Source organism: Scyliorhinus torazame, chromosome 2 (assembly GCF_047496885.1).
Source record: "Scyliorhinus torazame isolate Kashiwa2021f chromosome 2, sScyTor2.1, whole genome shotgun sequence".
In the NCBI taxonomy this organism is placed as follows: Eukaryota; Metazoa; Chordata; class Chondrichthyes; order Carcharhiniformes; family Scyliorhinidae; genus Scyliorhinus; species Scyliorhinus torazame.
Genome location: NC_092708.1, coordinates 318,041,493 through 318,061,479, shown reverse-complemented (window position 1 = coordinate 318,061,479; position 19,987 = coordinate 318,041,493). Strand labels below are relative to the sequence as shown.

Genomic DNA, 19,987 nt, shown 5'->3' with positions numbered 1-19,987 from the left:
TGACCCACCTGACAATATAAGCATCAAATAAAACAAACCCTCCCAAGGTGGAAAAAAAAAGGAAAAAAGAAAAAGGAATCAGGAATCGCCCCTGGTCACCATTGACATATATAGTCCACCCCCCAACCCCCACCCCCCTAATATTCAACGCCATCCAATCCCTGAAAGAGTACCGTGAATGACACCCATGAATTGTAGACACCCCCCCACCCCCCTCCCAGACTCCTCCCCTCCACTTCCTCTTGTAAACTCCTCCCCCCAACCTCGGTTCCTTCCCCCAACTTTTCACCCCGGCTAGACTCACCGAAACCTGCTCTACCAGCTCCGATGGCCGCAGCCCCTCCCCCCACCTCACTCCCGTTCACTGGCCGTCTTAAACCAGCCAGCGTGGAGGCCCCCGCCCGGGTCGCCTTCCTCCTAGCCCGGTCCTAGGAAAACCAAGAAATCCCCTTTCGCACACAAGCCCCACATACACACCCAAGCCCCAAAGAACCATCATTTGCAAATGAAAGTCCCGTCTCTTCCCTTGTCCAAATATATACAGCTTCGACTCATTTAGTACATACACCAACACGCAGTGAAAAAAGAAAGTTACATGAGGCTACATCGGTACACGACCATTTCTCAATTCTGCCACAGTCCTTCTGCCTTCGCAAACTCCTCCACTGCTTCCGCCGTCCCCAAATAAAAGTCCTTGGATTTGTAGGTCATCCTCAACTTAGCTGGATATACTATGCCGCACTGCACCTTGCTGATGTACAGTGCCTTCTTCACCCGGCTGAAGGCAGCCCGCCTCCTCACCAGCTCCACCGTAAGGTCCTGGTATATGCGTATACCAGCTCCAGCCCACTGCACCACCCACTTCTGCTTTGCCCAGCACAGGACTTTCTCCTTCACACTGTACCTACGGAAACACACAGTTACTACTCTTAGCGGCTCACTCGCCTTTGGTATAGGCTTCCACGACCGATGAGCCCGATCGTCCCCCTCCCCCAATAGCTTCGCCAACATCGTGGCAAAATACTCCGTCGGCCTCGGGCCTTCCACCCCTTCGGGCAGACCCACAATCCTCAGATTCTGTCGCCTGGACCTGTTTTCCAGGTCTTCCATTTTGGCTCGCAGACCCTTGTTGGTCTCTATCACCCTCCGCAACTCCTTCCCCATCGAGGTGAGTTGATCAGTGCTGCGATAATGCCTCTTCCACTTCCTTCAGTGTTCCACCTTGCGCCCGCACCTCCGCCACTGTGCTTGATACCACCTCCCTCACCGGGGCAATTGCCTCCTCCACCAGCACTTTCAATACCGCCCCCATCTCCTTCTTCATCGCTTCCATGTGTTTTGTGAACTGTTTTTCAAGTTCCACAGCCATCACCTTGGTCATTTATTTTGCTGTCAACGATGCAGCCTCCCCTGGTGTTCCAGCCTCCGCTTTCCTTACAGTTACTGTGCTGAGTTTTTCACTCCCCGGCGGACTTCCGTTAACCCGCTTTTTCACGACCGTTTTTCTCCCAAACTTGGACATTTCTCCTCCCTGTGCCTTCTTACAGCCTTTTCAGCCTCCATTGCCTCCCGGAACCGGGCGTTAAAACTCCAAAATTCCTATTCCCGAGCGGGAGCCCTCCAGTGTGCGGCTGCCTCCCGCCCGCCATCACCGGAAGTCCCCAGTGACTTCAGTTTTGACAGGGCTCTTTGATGCAACACTTGGGCAATGCTGTCTGGCTGTCAATGGCAGTCACTCTCATCTGTACTCTAGAATCAGTTTCTTTGACCTGGTATCAATGTCAACGGCACATTTTGTGGTGATATGCCTGTGCACAGTTCTGTACATAGTTAGTGATGCAACCTCCAACCAGCTGGTGGCGAGATCTATCATGTGACTTGAGGCACCCGCCAGTTGGTAGTAAGACATACAAGGGAACAGTCGCACTTTGGGTAGCTCCAGGAGAATTCACTGAATTCATTTAGTAGCCATAGTCTGTATTATAGTTTGTTAGTTATCTTTCCACGTGTTTGTTAATAAATCATCTTTCTAGTTAAACTAGGTGGTCTGTGTACATCATTACAATAGTTATATCACAAACACGACAACTTTCATCATTTTGCTGATAATTTCAAGTACATTGATGGAGCAGTAATTGGCTGGATTGGATTTGCCCTGCTTGTTGTGGTCAGGTCAATGTTGAGTAATTCTGTAGCTGTGCTGGAACAGCTTAGCTAGGCGGTGTAGCTTGTTTGGGAGATCTAAGTCTTCAGTATTACTAATGGGACATTATCAGGGCCCAAATCTTTTCTGTATCCATTGCCTTCAGCCATTTCTTGATATCGCATAGAGTGATTCAAATTGGCTGAAGATTAGCATCTGTGATGCTGGGGACCTTGGGATGAGGCCAGGGTGGATCATTAACTCAATACCGCTGGCTGAAAATGGTTGCAAATGCTTCAGCCATTGAGCCAAATGATCAAAAGCAAAGAGGTGAGATGTGGTTATGAATATTTTCACTGTTTCATTTCATTCATTCCTTAAAAATGATTAGTGCAATGTTACTGTTTATGGAACTCGCTACAGCAATGCTTCCCAAACTATTTTCTACTATGACACCATTTTAACAATTGAAAATTAACATCACCCCGGACACCAAAAACAAACAGCAATAAAGAAGCATCAGTCCGGATTTTTCAGATGGTGAAGTATCCCTTACCACTATCCCAGGAGTCAGCAGTGAACAATTGCCACCGATACTGCCTTCCCCCACAGCCATTTAACGCTCCAGCGAGCTCAGCCAATCTATCTGACAGGCCGGCAGCGCTAGTCCTGGCAGTGCCAGGAGCTACGGTGGCCAAGACTTGGACTGCAAGCAATCCAAGGATGGGATTTTTCAGTCCCTTCCAGCTCCGGGAATCACTGTGGGTGGGACGTAAAATTTGATAGGCCAGCAATAGGTTAATTGACACCCCTTCCCACCCTTGGCCAGAGTAGGGTAATGTTTTGGAAATCCCCTGCCTCTAAACTCCTCCCACCAGTCTGAAAATCTAGGCTGGTTTGGAAATAGCCTTTACATGGTTAGTAATTGGCTGCTTACGAGCTCAATTGGGGAAAGGGCAGGCAGATCAGCTTAGGCCTCACCCGCCCCACTGTAAAATTGCAGAGAGGTCAGGATGGGCAAGAAAGAAGTCAGGGCAGGCAAGGGCTCAGTGGGAATTCCATCCAAACATTTCACAGCCAACTCCCACCTACAAAGCCACTGTCGGGGAACATAAAATACTCTCCACAGCAACATTCAATATATAATTATTAAAATTAGCATATTATAGACCAATACATCATATATGGATATAAATTATAGACCAATACATCATATATGGATATATATTATAGATCAATACATCATATATGGATATAACTCCATCAATGGATACATCATATAACATGGCTGTCCATGTTTTGCAGTACTTTGTGTCATTATTATTTTATGTACTCACTGTTGTAAGATGTTGTATTTAGTTCTGTAGGTCTCATGAAGAGATCTGAGTGTTATATAACTGTTTGTTAACACAGTAAGTGTTTGTTAACTACTTGTAACTATATATAGATATATAGAGTATAAGGTCTAAGCTAGGAGCTGCCTCGATGCTTGCTTCGACTCAAGTCTGTCCAGTCCCAGACTCCCCTCTGAACTCAGGCTATGTGTTCCTTAACATCATAATGTGGGCGGTACTGTACCCAATCCCACATCAGCTATGTCTATACCCTTATACTACAGTATCCCAAATCTTTATCCACTGTCTTTACATTGCTTTAATGTTTACCCAACATATTTAGATTACTTATGCTACCCCTTCTCCCTCCCTTTAAGTGTCTGTGTTTACATGTTCAAGTGGTCTAGAGACTTTATAATTCCTCCAGATCTTGTTGTTACAATAGTTGGAGGAGTAGAGGGCTCTGTTGCAGTGGAAAAACTTTGCTGAATAGGGATTTGGTTTAGATGTGGTCACTCTGGCATTTGGTTAATTGTCTAGATCCTGTATGACCACTGCATCCAAATCATGCATGTGTGCCCGTTATCCAGGCAGTGTGCATGACAGCTACATCCAGAGGCACTCGGAGATCCCTGGTGTCTTCACGGACCATCCTAGGATGACTGATTGATTCATGGGGGGCAAGAGATACCCGCTGAGGTCATGGCTGATGACGCTGGTACGCAGGCTTGAGACCAAGGTAAAGACCCATTATAATGAGGCCGACGCTGCCACCTCTGTGACACTAACCACGTGATCACCCCCCACTGCACTCCCTTTAATTAGCCTGCCCAGCTAGCCTGGCAGCACCTGCCCAAGGCGCCTAAGCCTTCTACACCCCGCTGATTCCTCCCCCCCTCCCTACTCGCACACCTCACAAACACCAATGAAACCAGAAGAAAATGGTGCACTCACTCACCCTCAATCGCAACAAAACATCTCGAAGGAGAAAAGTTCTCCACCAACCAGCAAAAAGATACAGGAAAAAACAGACAGAGAAAGCACCCATCTCCTCACACCTCCTCCACAGTTCAATGTCCTCCTTCTCCTGCCTGTCCATTGTCTCTTAAAAGCTCCATCAGCTCCTCTGATGTTCCAGAAAATGTTCTCGGCTGTTAAAAGTCACCCAGAAGCGAGCCGGGTACAACATCCCAAACTTCACCCCCTTTTTAAAGAAGGCAGCCTTCACCCGATTAAACCCGGCTCTCCTCTTCGCCAGGTCCGCGCCCAGGTCCTGGTAGACCCGAAGCACGCTTGCTTCCCAGGTACATCTCCCCGTCTGCCTCACCCATCTCAGTATCTTCTCCTTGTCCAGGAACCAGTAAAAACGCACCACCATCGCCCTCGGTGGCTCATGTGCCTGCAGCTTCCTCATCAGCGCCTTGTGTGCTCATTTGACCTCCAGGGGGCCAGTCAACTTCAACATCTTGGCCACATACCTGCTAGCGTCCATTCCCTCGATGCCTTCAGGCATCCTCAAGATTCTTAGGTTCTGCCTCCAGGAGCGATTCTCCAGGCCCTCCACATTCTCCTTCATCCGCTTCTGGGTTTCTCGCATTAGACGCATTTCGGCCGCCAATGAGGTGAGCCTCTCCTCGTGCTCCCCCACCGTCTCCTCTACTGTCCGAATAGCCTGGCCCTGGGATTCCAGCCTCTGCTCCACACGGTCAATTCGCGCTTTTACTGGTTCCACCGCCTTGGCTAGGTCCTCCTGGGCCTCCCCCCTCTGTCGACTAAACTTTTTATTTAAAAAGTCCACCAATTGGTCCGTCGACCATTGGGCAGGCAGGGCAGAGCCTTTACCCTCCGCCATCTTGACCTGTGTCGCACGAAGATTCTCCTCCAACTGCTCCATTCTTCTCGACCCACTTCTGGTCCGTGGATCCATCCACCAGCCCCACCAATGGAGACAAACTTTTCTCCAGTCACCCCAACACCCTTTTTGCACAAAACACCCACCCTACAAATGGGGAAACGATCCAGAAAAACAGCCTTGAGTGGGAGCTGCCAAATGTGCGACCACTCACACCATGGCCGCCACTAGAAGTCTCAGGTGTTATATGTTTTAATAGTGAACATTCTACTGTGACAAATTTCCATTCCCTCCAGCTACAGATTGTGACCCTCCCTAGTGTCACTTAGTTCTCCTCACTCTTCTTGATCGTTCATCATCTAGTGCTATGCCTAGGTGTAATCCCAGGATGCACATCAGGTGGAGACATCTTGCTGCTTTCCGCGCCCTGTAGCCTTTGATGCCTTTGGCAGACTTCCTCAGGAAGGCCTGCAGCTGGTGGGTGGGTGGGGCGGGGGGGGGGGGCATCCGACTTACCAGTTTCACTGGCGTCATCCTGCCACCCTGTTCTGCCTGCTACCCTTGAGATGAGCCAGTGTCAGGAGGGGGTGATTCAGAAGAACTGGAGACTGCCGTTGTCTCCTTGGTGGCAGGCCCGGGTGGCCTCCAGCACTTGCCCCTTTCAATGTATACCCGTGTACAACACTCACAGGTCCATTACCTTATCTGAGCCAGTCCAGCTCATGAACCTTGCTCAGAAATATTCACATTTCATTTCATTTCATTTGCATTCAGGGTTTCTGATCCACAGCAACATCACACCAAGGTTATCTAAAGGTCACATTAGTATGTGAGATGGGTCAAATAAATATTTCATGTTTTACTGAGGATTTTAAATGATACAAAGTAATATTTATATAGAGGCTGCAGTTTCACAGTTGATTCTGCTACACACAATGCAGCTTTAATATAAAACGGATTTAATTCCCAAGATATCTAATTTACCTGAATATGGAGCCATTCTTCTCCCAACCCAGTGGAAGTGCAGTGCTTCTGAACAGGCTTAGAGCATAACATGTTACTGCTCACTGAGATTTCAGCCAATCTCTCTATAAACCCTGGTAACGGAAGACTGAATGAAGACCGTCTCCACTGCACCTCCACCATGCACACACCGTTTGTTTTGTTAAAATTTAGAGTACCCAATTCAATTTTTCCAATGAAGGGGTAATTTAGCGTGGCCAATCCACCTACCCTGCATATCTTTGGGTTGTGGGGGCGAAACCTACGCAAACACGGTGAGAATGTGCAAACTCCACACAGCCAGTGACCCAGGGCTGGGTTTGAACATGGGATCTCGGCGCCGTGAGGCAGCAATGCTAACCACTGCGCCACCGTGCTGCCCCTGCCATGCACACACCTGTGATCAGCCCCTCTCCTCCCTCCACACAAACATAGGTCAGCTATATAGTCGGGCCAGTGAGCAGGCCCTTATCCCAGCCTGAGCCCAAGTCAATATCCATCTATAGCCCTCCAGGGTGCATTTTTGAATGGTCTTCAGAAGATGAAAAAATCCTGAGGCGAAGTGATGAGCAGGGTTAGGGCAGGGCCGGCGATTTTTTGGGCTTCAGTGCAGGCCGCAGTCTCAGAGGAGGGGGAGATTGCAAACTCTATCATGGTTTCTGAAACCCCAATTGGAGTCACAACCCACAGTTTGGGAAGTGCTGCTCTCCACGCTCTGAAATTAGCACATTCTAAGTTTTCATTCTTACCCATCAACTTTGAAGTGTGCCTCTGTGCCCAGGCTCGGCAATCTCCACAAGGAGTAAAAAAGGATCAAACGGTCGATCACCTCAGACCTCACTTACACAACTTTCAGTTACCTCACAGTACAGTTTCAAACAGCGTATTGAGAGGTCTATAAGCATTTCGACCACGGAAGATAAAAAGGGAATGCACTGCACATACGATCTCTCTGACTTGTGCATATGCCCACAGTGCCAGCTCACTATATTGATGGTAACACAACATTCTGTGCAGAAATTACTCTCTCAAGGAGCAATTCATGGATGACGATATCCAAGTAGTTGGACTGGCTTTGAAACCTTTGCAAGTTTCACAATGCTTACTCAGCTTAATGTTTTCCAAGCTTTTGTGTCAAAAATATTTGTTATCCCCATCTTTACCCAGGATATATGGACCAAATTTAGGCCACAGTGTTCGCTAAAGTATCCTGAAGCAGGTCCTGTGCCGTTTCTAGTCAGTCATTTTCGGGGCACAGGATGTTGGGTTTTGCTGTGCACCTTTAAGACTGTTGAACGGCTGTCAGCGATCCAATGTCTACCACAGTGACACAAACCAGCTCCACAGTGTAAATCTCACTAGTAAAATAAAAACATATGCAAGTCTCTGAAGAGGCATTAAGTTAATGGTTCTGTAGAAAATGTAATCTTCTTCTATCATGAGAGGCATAGGCATTGAGTGCATCTGATTTGGTTGCAAGGTATGATAGTCTATATAATAAGCAAAAGACTAACAACCTGATGGTTATGAGCCCAAAGTTGTGTTACAGAATTCACTAAATTTAGTAATTGTGGGTCATCAGCAAGAAAAATGAATAACAACATACGTTTCTATAGTGCCTTTAATGTAACATAAGCGTAAAAGTTTCAAATTGTCATATAGAACATACAGTGCAGAAGGAGGCCTTCGGCCCATCGAGTCTGCACCAACCCATTTAATCCCTCAGTTCAACCCTATCCCCTTAACCCAATAACCCCTCCTAACCTTTTTGGACACTAAGGGCAATTTGGCATGGCCAATCCACCTAACCTGCACGTTTTTGGACTGTGGGAGAAAACCGGAGTACTCGGAGGAAACCCACGCAGACACAGGGAGAAGTGCAGACTCCGCACAGCCAGTGACCCAGCAGGGAATCGAATCTGGGACCCTGGCGCAGTGAAACCACAGTGCTAACCACTATGCTACCGTGCTGCCCTGAATATCAATAGAGTCATAGAACATCAATAGACTCACTAATGCTTTTCAGAGAAGGGAGTCTACAATTCTTACCTGGTCAGAATTATGTGCCAGAAGATTGACTGTTACTATCCTTGGGAATGGATGAACATGGAAACAATCGCTATAAGAGTCAGTAATGTGGAATGTTGTCATGCAGTGGGTAGCACCCACAGCCTCTGAACCAGAAGCTCTGGGTTCAAGTCCCACTCCAGGACTTGATGGCCAAGCAAGGTGCGTTCATAATTAAGCCAAACAAGTTGAGTGTCAACTTGTAAAACCGTCTAACATACACCGGTGTCAGGTGATAAAACTGGGAGAGATTCCTGGTCAGCCATCTGGTGGAAAGAAAATTGAAACCTCGACCATCACAATTCATAGCTCAGGACCACAACATGCGTGGAAATGATTCGTTGGGGTACCAGTTGACCATGGTTCGGTAACCGTTCCAACTCGGCTTGATTCTGGACCTGCCTCCTTGCCCTACCCAAGATGACAGTCAAGGTGCTATGGGTCAGACCTGCCTTTGGGCAAATAACTGAAGTAGTTCTGACTGAATATTATGTTCACTAAGATCCTAATTTCCAGTGAGTTTGGTTCGCTCGAAATATTAAAATTTGGCTGAGTGCACTCGACACAATAAAGGTGATACGTTCTGACATCATAACTGTAATGCTAAAGGTCTGTGCAGATTAACAAGCTACTCCTTTAGCCTAACTGTTTCAGTACAGCTATGATACTGCTAACAACCTGATCATGGGGAGGTTTGCCCAAGGGTGTCCTATCCAGTGAAAACTAGGTTAAATCTAATCCATAGAACCCCTACTATGCAGAAGGAGGCCATTCAGCCCATCGAGTCTGCATCTACTCTCTGAATGAGCACCCCACCAAGGCCCACTCCCCGCCCTAGCCCCGTAAGCCCACTGAACCTGCACATCATTGGACACTAAAGGGTAATTTTAGCATGACCAATTCACCTAACCTGCACATCTTTGGACTGTGGGAGGAAACCGGAGCACCTGGAGGAAACCCATGTAGACATGGGGAGAACGTGAAAATTCACACAGACAGCCGGAATTGAACCTGGGTCCCTGGCGTTGTGAGGCAGCAGTGCAAAGCACTCTGCCAGTGTGCTGCCCAATTACCACTCTGTTAGTCTCCTCCATTAATACAGCAATCAACAGCTCCATCAACCAACATCCATTCACCTGACTCCTTGAATGCTGTCCATCAATACAAGGCTCAGGTTAGGAATGTGATAAAATGCTGATCACTCCTGGATGGGTACCCCAGCAAAAACACTCATTCAGGACACAACAGCTGGTTTAATGAATGCCACTACCATTGGACTAATATCCACCCAGTCAACAAATGATGCACTCTCGCTGCAAATATATAAAGTCAACAGGATGCACAGCCGCAAGTCAATAAAGTTACTAAAATAACAATTATATTAACAATAATAAGTAGATTCTACCAGCTAAGAAGAAACAGAGCAAGCACATTGTGGAAATACCATCAATTGCCCTCTAAGTCACATAACATCCTGGTATAATGTCTCCACTTTTCACAATGTAGTCTCCTCTACATTGGGAAGCCCAAGCTCAGACTGGGTGACCATTGTTCAGGTTTTCTCTCCAAGCATGACGCTGAGCTTCCAGTTGCCTGTCATTTTAATTCCCCACCTTGTTCACACTCTGAACTTTCTGTCCTTGGCCTGCTACAGTGTTCCAATAAAGCACAACATCAGTTCGGAACAGATGAGGAACAGCACCTCAGCCCCTGACTGGACACTTTATGGCCTTCTGGACTCAACATTGTGTTCAATTTTAGATCATAACCTCTGCCCCAATTTTATTTCATTTTTCTTTGTTGTTTTGGCTTTTTTCTCTCTTATTCCCTTTTCTTTTCCCTTTTCAGGCAGCTCCATTTCAGGATCCTGTCAATCACATGTCCTCCAGACAGGGCCAATCAGAGAGGATGTGGTGGGGGGGGGAGGGGTGGGGGGGGGGGCATTTGGCCTAGGCCTCAAGCTCAAAGGAGGCCTCAGATTTTGATACTTGTTAATTTTTTGGCATTTGATAAGTTTCACAACTTGTTTTTTTGCACATAAGGAAATAACATTGGGAAAAGAAGTCCGTTTTGCGTATTGTACATCAGGCAGTGTCTGCGCAGCCTATCCTACTGGTGCGTGAAAAGGGTGTAAGTCTGTGCACATGTTAAGGCAGCAGAGCTAGCACACGGTTAAAGTTGTCTTACTATTCGTTTGCAGTAACTCTTTATAATGACTAGTTTTTCAACACAATATCCTCAGGATGAAAACACTCGTCTCTGGATGGCAAGCCAAAGGAATTGCTTCAAGAAATACCCGAACCTCTACTCATTTGCTAATACCACAATTGCATGTTGTATTTTTGTCGGTTTACCTGCGTTAGTGGCTTCAGGTGAACTCACTTCCAACGTGTTGAAGCAGGTAAAGACCTATCACCGCTCAATGGGACGTTTGAATGCTCTCACCATGCTTAATATCAACTGTGGCATTGCACGAAAGCCAGATGTTTCCTCAATAATTAGTGCATTTGCAAACGAAAAGGCTAGAAAAGCATTTGTTGAATAAATTAAAATTATGTCCCTTGTTTGGTGCTCTATTTTGTTTTCATTTATCTTCATTTTTTTTATTGTGGCTGGGGGCCTCAAAATCTGGAAATGGCCTGGGCCTCACTCCACCTCTGAGAGGGCCTGCCTCCAGATACACATTTTGTTTCTTTACTGTCGTGTTATTCACCCTGGGGTAACACGGACTGCAACTGGATGCAGTTGTACTTGAAAGTAGACTCCAAACTGTGATGTTGGTTCAATACGTTTTATTGAACTTGTTAAGCAGTTCACACAGTTCGCTGTGGGTTTGACACTCTACTAATCTAAGCCTGCTTGTTATAACTAACTAGACCAGACTAGCACTGAGCCACGTGTAGAAGGTGCTAACTGATATATACACCCTGACTGTCACTAGTTGTCACCAGTGGAAAGAGGCAGAGTGCTGATGCCTCGTGTGTTTTATCGTGGGAGACCACCCTCTAGTGTTCTGCCTGGTGATTGGTTGTTTTCTGTCCTGTGTGTTGATTGGCTGTACTGGGTGTCTTGTCACTGCCTGTCTGTATCTCATTATGTACATGAGTGCATATCATGACATCCCTTTTTTTTTTAAATGTTGGTTGCTTGGAGCATATGCAACTGTATTTACATGTATGACTATTTACATTAAATGGCGAGCGGATGAATATATACATGGTGTCTAGCGTGCAGATACAGAACAAAATTTACAAGATAAATGTCTATAAGTCCAATCTTTGGGCTTGTGACCAGCCTCCATCAGGTAGCTTGATCCGAACAGCATCTTCCGGAGATAGCACAGGCAAATCGGTAGCATGAGCATCGTACGACAGCTTTTGCCGGTTCCTGAGTTGCTGCACCTTTTGCAGCACTGGGAGATGATCCAGGGCTGGTAAGTGTATGGCCGGAACAGTCATTCGCAGATCTCCATTCATGAGGAGTTGAGCCAGGGACATACCGGTGGACAGAGGGGTTGCCCTGTACGCCAACAGCGCAAGGTTGAAGTAAGAAGCAGAGTCCGCAGCCTTGCAGAGCAGTTGCTTCACTATATGGACTCCTTTCTCGACTTCCCGTTGGACTGCGGGTAGTGTGGGCTTGAGGTAATGTGGTTGAATTGGTACAACTTGGCGAAATTGGACCACTCTTGGCTGTGGAAGCAGGGACCATTGTCACTCATGACAGTGAATGGAATACAATGCCTGGCAAATGTCTCCTTGCAGGCCTTGATGATTGTCCTTGATGTGAGGTCTGACAGCTTCACAACTTCTGGGTAATTTGAGAAGTAATCTATGATGAGCACATAGTCACGCCCATTGGCGTGAAAAAGGTCGATTCCCACCTTGGACCACGGAGAGGTCACGATCTCATGTTGCTGGAACGTTTCTTTTGCCTGAGCAGGCTGGAAGCGCTGGCAGGTCGCACAATTGAAGATCATTTGGATATGTCCTGGCTGATCCCAGGCCAATAGACAGCCTGCCAGGCCCTGCGCCTACACTTTTCGACACCTTGGTGTCCCTCATGGATTTGTTTGAGCACTAAGCTCTGCAGACTGTGAGGAATAACGATACGATCTAGCTTGAGGAGGATCCCTTCGATGACTGTCAGGTCGTCCTTCACATTAAAGAACTGAGGGCATTGCCCTTTTTGCCAGCCATTTGCAAGGTGGTGCATTACACGCTGCAGAAGAGGGTCTTTGGTAGTCTCTTCACGAAAGCTGATCACTCTTTCATCTGAGGCCGGGAGGTTGCTGGCACACAGCTGCACCTGTGCCTCGATGTGGCGGATGAAGTCAAGATGTTCACAGGGCAAGGTGATGGGAGCGTGACAGGGCATCCGCAATTATCAGCTCCTTGCCTGCTGTGTATACTAACTCAAAATCGTACCTTCGGAGTCGAAGGAGAATGCGCTGAAGCCTGGATGTCATGTCATTCAAGTCCTTATGAATGATATGGACCAAGGGTCTGTGATCAGTCTCCACTGTGAAGGTTGGTAGACCGTAGACGCAGTCATGGAACTTTACAATGCCGGTTAGGCGAGTTGAAAATCTGCATGGCTTGGTCCCCCGCAGTTGATAGGAGCAGCGCGTTTTTTCTGGCATTGGACGCATCCTCGAGGCCTGAGGCATCAATGTAGAGAAGGAACCTTTGCTTGAAGACCCGTAGATCTGTAGCTGTGGAGGGGCCTGGATCTTCTCCATGCCACTGGAAGGCACTTGCTGGTCGTCACGGAATCACTCGAGGTGAGCCACTTAGAGATAGTAGAGTACTGGTACCACGTTGTGTTATTCACCCTGGGGTAACACGGACTGCAACTGGATGCAGTTGTACTTGAAAGTAAACTCCAAACTGTGATGTTGGTTCAATACGCTTTATTGAACTTGTTAAGCAGTGCACACAGTTCGCTGTGGGTTTGACACTCTACTAATCTAAGCCTGTTTATAACTAACTAGACCAGACTAGCTCTGAGCCACGTGTAGAAGGTGCTAACTGATATATACACCCTGACTGTCACTAGTTGTCACCAGTGGAAAGAGGCAGAGTGCTGATGCCTCGTGTGTTTTCTGGTGGGAGACCACGCTCTGCCTGGTGATTGGTTGTGTGCTGTCCTGTGTGTTGATTGGCTGTACTGGGTGTCTGTCACTGCCTGTCTGTATCTCATTATGTACATGAGTGCATATCATGACATTTACTAGTCCTATGACCAATGCCTTTGTCCTTCACTTCTGAACCTTTATTCGACAAACACATGGATAGGATGGGTATAGAGGGATACTGCACTAGGAAGTGCCGAGGGTTTTGACCAAGGGTGGTATCATGATCGGTACAGGCTTGGAGGGCCGATGGGCCTGTTCCTGTGCTGTATTGTTCTTTGTTCTTTCTTGGTTCTTCTGTCGCTCAATTCCTCCTGCCCTCCATCCAATCACAAACTTTCCCTTTTGTTCTTTTCCAACCCTCCTCCCTTTCGCTTGCTCAAAACCTATTACATTTCTATCTTCTACTTCCAATGAAAGGACATTGGTCTGAAAAGTTAACTCTGTTTCTCTCTCCACACATGCTGAGCATTTTGAGCAATTTCTACTGTTCTTTCAGATATGCAGCCAGGGCGGACTTGATGGTCCTGCTGCACTCTAGGGATTCTATGGTCTTTGAATTCTTCCCAATTGTTATCAGTTTTTGTGAATTAGCTTTTTCAATCTTCTTCATAATATTGAAAACTTTAATCAAGTTCCCTCAAAGTCTTTACCTAAGGTAAACAAGCCAACATTCTTGACATGTTGAGAATTTACCGTTTGTTGCTCACCTCACGATCAATGTTTTCCCTGCGTACAGTACTCAAGCGTCTCAACAATACTTTACAGAACAAGAATGTAAAATTACATAACCTAATGTTCTAATGTAAACTTAATCAAGTATATAATTTTTTTAATGTGCAGAAGGAATGAAGAAAGACGCACTCTGACAATACCACACTGACATCCAGTCATAAAGAACATGTTGATCGCAGTACTTAAGGGAATAATGCACTAGGGAAGATTTACTACCTTAAGTCTTTCTCACTTGACTAGGCTGAGAGGATATATGAGAGGCCAACTTGTGTCTACGATGGGATTCAGAGTGGCTAGGTGGGCTAGATGGGCTGATACTGTTGCCATTTTACCATCAATGTGAGAAATTGGATGATTTACAATGACATTTCCATTAGTTTCATAATGTTCCTGGAAACAACGTGAACCCCTGCTCTCCAATTCCTCTGGGCTGCTGTGTTTCACGTTGTAATATCCATGCTAAATGTGTTGGCTTAATACTTGACCATTAGGTCACCCTTAAATGGAATAAACAGCGTTTCAACTATCGGAGCATGATCTAAAGGGCAAAGCAACTTTCTCCCAATCTCGGGTCTGGTAACAGCTTGTAGCCATCATAGTGGGAAGGAGAACCCCTTCGGGAAATATCCATTGATATAAAATAAACACAAACCCTTCTCTGTTTCACACTTCTGATGTACGATTTATAGGCAGAGACACTCCTGTTAATAAAACATTAAGTATTGGGAGTATCACGGCTGACTGATTACCGTATATAGTTACAGTGACAGGTTGTTTTGGGGGTTTGGTTTTCAACAATCCCAGTGTGCTTGATACCGAACCGGGCGTCACTAAAGTCAATGTCAGCGAGCAGCAGTCCCTGTTGGCACCGTGTAGCTCTCTGTTAGATGTCGCACTCACAAAACACCTGCCCGCAGTACTGACAGAGAAGCACCGAAGGGAATATATTGATAGATGGAAAGGCAGTGTGAGGAGGCTCGTGTGGAGCAGAAACGCGTCAGGATGTGCCATGGCTTTGCAGAGATCACCAGCTGAGCTTTGGAGATTGGTGGTGGGAATGTCCAGCCCTGTTAACTGCACTTCGGTCTTTCCTGGACAGGAACGCCAGGACGTTTGGCGTTCGACCCATGGAGAGCCCTCTTGTAACACTGCCACACCAAAAAACAAACGGCAGAGCTGTTCCATCTTTGTGCTGCCCCCCTGTATCAAACACTGTGTCAAAACACAACCTTCATTTTGCACATTGGGACCCCCATCGGTTTCTTAATTCGGTTCCTTTCCCCCCCATCGTTCTTGATTATTCGAGAACACCGTCGACTATGACACTGCCCGTAACAAGACCAGTGGAGAGATTCCGTTTGGAGTTTTAATGTACCTCGAATGTCTTGTGAGCCGTCAGTCTGCTTCGAAGTTCCACCTCGATTGTGCTAAACCCAAGTTACCCGCTTGTCCTGTGGTAACATTGTTGCGATCCACTCCAATCCCATTTCTAGTCACAGTCCCACAAGGCTCCCCAAGGTTTCTGGTGACACGCCGGTTTCAGAGTTTACCCTTTCCACAAATCACATCCTCCACCGACAGTCAACCCCAAAAGATGCAAACTAATAGGCAGCAAGGGAGAGAGAAAATGTCTGGCATTTTAATGTTTTGAAAAGGAATTTTCTAATGGAGAATGAACTCCCCCATGAAACCGAGGGTGAATTTTATCAGCACCTTAAACAAACCCCCCTCGGAATGGAGCAACCTGTGATATGCACAGAGAACCGAACAGGTTACTTGGAGACGGTGGGTTAGATTCCCCATCTCTCCCTCCAAAAAACACACACAATAAACACAAAACAGGCAGAAACTCAACTAGGCAACAGTTGCAACGGATTTGAAATTGCACGAATTGCACTCCTTAAGTTTTAGACTTAGTACAATTAATTATTGGCAGATAACCTGATTTAAAGGTAAATGATTCTGGATTGTGTGCAAAAAAAACTTTAGGAAGATCTCCAGTGGAAACTCTTTGCCACTTCACACCGTTAACCAGGAGTTTGGATGCTAGAATAATAAGCTTCACTTACTTTGATGACTCGAATATCCCGGGTAATAGCCATAATATCCCGTGATCCGTAAGATCCTGTCTTCGATGGTGGAAACCCCGTTGGAAGCAGCCTTGACGTCCATAATGGATCGGGAGCACTGCTGGTCTTCAGAGGAGGAAGGAGAGAGATACTTGAGCTGGTTGAGATGCAGACTTATGTCCGACAATCTCCGCATGGTTTTGTTAGTGAGCGGGAGCTGGATTCCGTCAGTCACTGCTGTCGGAAAAATCCCCCCCCACTCCACCTCCAGTCCAGCCAGCCCACTACAACATTGTCACATCTAGGGGGCAGACTTGCATTCACCTACCAAACTCAGTGCGGTGTCCCACATCACTGACACCAGCAGATTGTATACACCAGAGGAAAACGCTCAGCTACAATATGGACACGCCGTTAGGCTGTGTTTTTTGTGTGTGTGTTTGTGTGTGTATTTTGGAAACTGGTTGCTTTTTAAGGGGGGGGGGGGACGAGTTGCATCGAAGATCTACGTCAGAGATCACTGGCTGTGAAGAACAGCCTTTGCACCAAACCGCCCCCTCTGCAAACACTCACACTCAGGCAGAAGCAGACACCGTTCTCGGTAGAACAGCCTTCTGCTCCTCGGGGCGGGGGGGAAGAAAGCCTTGGCTGGCCGCTGGAAAACGCTGTCTTTATTTCACTCTCTTTGGGCTGTGTTGGGTGCGGGTGAAGGAGACTCTCATTGGAAACCACTAATTTGGAAATTAGGATGTGTTTTTAATTCGGTTCCTTTCCCAGTTCGAAGCAAAGTGTCAGATTTTCGAGCGAAATGTGTGTTCTAAGATTCGTCACTCTTGTCCGAGCAACAAGCAGATCTGATCCATAACCGCAAGGAAGGATGCTAATTGGGATAATAATTCGGTTGAGCTGATGTAAAGACAGAATAATAAAGTGCATAAAAAGTTAATGGATGATTAATAAAATGTGTATATCAGTGACTAGAATGTCTTATCTGTAGCTATTGCAGCATGAATGTTCAGAAAGTGGTTAGCACTGCTACTTCACAGCTCCAGGGACCAGGATTCGATTCCGCCCTCCGGTGACTTTGCGCAGTTTGCACGTTCTCCCCGTGTCTGCGTGGGTTTCCTCCGGGTGCTCCGGTTTCCTTCCAGTGTCCAAAGATGTGCAGGTTAGGTGGATTGGCCATGCTAAATTGCCCCTTTGTGTCCAAAAGGTTATGTGGGGTTACTGAGTTATGGGAAAAGGGTGAGGGCGTGGGCCTGGCTCGGGTGCTCTTTTGGAGGGCCAGTTCAAACCCGATGGGCCAAATGGCCTCCTTCTGCACTGAAGTGATTCTGTGATATGCTGTATATAATGTGCTATTTGTAACAAATGATTAAATAACTTGCATTAATTCCATGGTGATCCTATGTACAGTATATTTTTCACCTTGGCTTGCTTGTTTAAACTTATAGAAGAATCATGTCACTTACCCTATTCAATGTATCCTTCAAAATTCGTTTTAATCAGCCTAACTAGTCAATATAGTTTTCAACAAGGATTCTCCAGGTACAAAGTGAAAACAACAATATTTATAAGTTACAGTTTATAAAAAATGAAATATAGACATTGCCAATGGTTGGTTTATGGTGTTGCAGGTTACAACTTGACTAAACAGCTTCAGAATGATTAACTTGGCTCAAGCTGAAAACGATGAACCTGGACCAAAGTCTGACGGAATGTGAAATAGGTCACATCACAAAGATAGTCCTTTGCCTGACCCTGACCTCCCAGAAGAGAAGCATAATTCATACCAACCCCTCAAAAATCGCCAGATTATGTCCTAATGCAATCCCTGAAAGAGAGAAATAACCACCAACCTGTATTTAAAGGACCTGTGTTTTAAAAAGGAAATGATAGATTACTAACAGCATCAGTTGAGTTGTAAATTACTTCAGATGAAGCAGCTATTTTCAACTTGAAGAAGGAGACTCGTAATCTCCCCCTTTGAATCAGAAAAAGCCCATATATAATATTTTTAATTCAGCAATACAAATAACCCTGGTGTCAGGTTAATTGAGAAGAAAATGAAGTATTGTGCAAGTGCATTCTACAGCAATCATTGACTATTTCTTTTGCTTTACTGAAGGAGTTAAGCACCATGACTGCTCTCTCATTGCACGAGTCAGAGATGGCTAGCTCCTAATGAATGTTTTCATCCACTGCACTGCAGTAACGAAGGTGAGATAATGAGTTGAAACAGCCTGGAAAATATGCTTGACACACTAGAAATGGGCAAGTTTCAAATTCTAAAGCATAATCCCCAGCACTTTAAGAAATTATGAGTGTGTATTTGTAGCTTTGTAACAAAACAAACCCAATTCTCTGAAGAATGTGACATATAGTGTAATCAATAAACATAATGTGATGATCAGAAGAACAGCCAGAGGCTAAACACTTCAGCTTTGCCATTGAATATGAATGGTATTTGTTGTTGAAATACAATCAATTTATGTAACACCTTTGAAAATTATATTTTGGGTTAGTCTTAGTTTCCCAGTGCCATTCTGACTTGGCAGTTATCTTGCTGCACTTCGTATTTCATTGAAACTCAGACCTCTTCCTATGACTATTCTCCATCTCTCTTTGTAGCACTTTTTAAAATTCAGCTTCCCAGAACTCTCCTTAGCTTGCTTCATGTCTTGCATTGTTAACCTCAATTTATTTTCTGTTGCACACCTGGGTTATATTACCTTGAATTCCAGAGGTTAAGAGGTGCTTCGATCAAAGTTTTCAAGCTTTTAGGACGACAGATGGGGCAGATAGAGAGATAGAGAGAAACTTGTTGCACAGGATGGGAAGTCTAGGATGGAAGGGCACAGTCTAAAAATTAAAGCAAGACCTTTCAAGACTGAAATTATGAAACGTTTCTATGCACAAAGGATGGTAGATATTTTGAACTCTCTTCCACAAACAGCAATCAACATGAGATCAATTATAAATGTTAAATCTGATTGATAGATTTATGTTAGCCAAAGGTATTTTAAAAAAATATTTTTATTCTTTTTCACATTTTCTCCCAAATTTACACCCAACAATAAACAACAATCAGTAACGAATGTCGTGTCAATCCCCATATCAATAACAACGATCCCATCCTCTCACCAAACCCCAAACATTAGCCCGCATGTTAACATACACAAATGACAAAAAGGAATCAGGGGCGTCATTCTCCGACCCCCCGCCGGGTCGGAGAATGGCTGTTGGCCGCCGTGAATCCCGCCCCCGCCCCCGCCGAAGTCTCCGAAGGGAGAAAAGTCGGCGGGGCGTTAATGACGCCGCTGCCGCAGAGAATGTCCCAGGTCTGCGCAAGGCAGCCGATTTTCGGCCTGCCGATATTCTCCCTTCCGGATGGGCCGAAGTCCCGTCGACGTGATGACCGTTCACGTCGACGTGAATCAAACCTCCTTTTCATCGGCGTGACCCGGTGCTCCAGGCTCACGCCGACCAGCGAGGAGGTGAGTGACGGCCTGGGGGGTTGGCTCTGGGCAGGAAATGGCGTGGCCGCAGACTGATTGCGTGAGGAGAGGTGTGTCTCGGCTTGTGTGTGTGTGTGTGCGGCGGGGGGGGGGGGGCTAGTTAGAGTAGGCTGGGCTCCGGGGGAGTGCCGGGAGG

General features: G+C 46.2%; 1 protein-coding gene across 2 annotated transcripts in view; it reads right to left on the bottom strand.

Annotated features, from left to right (window-relative positions):
* slc35f4 (solute carrier family 35 member F4) overlaps positions 1-16,750 on the bottom strand; it is a 277,382-nt gene extending 260,632 nt beyond the window's left edge. Inside the window, exon 1 of one of the 2 annotated variants that reach the window (XM_072489456.1) lies at positions 16,334-16,750. In XM_072489456.1, coding sequence (XP_072345557.1) covers positions 16,334-16,529 — 196 coding nt within the window. In that variant the 5' untranslated portion in view covers positions 16,530-16,750. The remainder of the gene's footprint in view (positions 1-16,333) is intronic. The other variant, XM_072489472.1, reaches the window with a different exon arrangement.
* Positions 16,751-19,987: the final 3,237 nt, after the last annotated feature.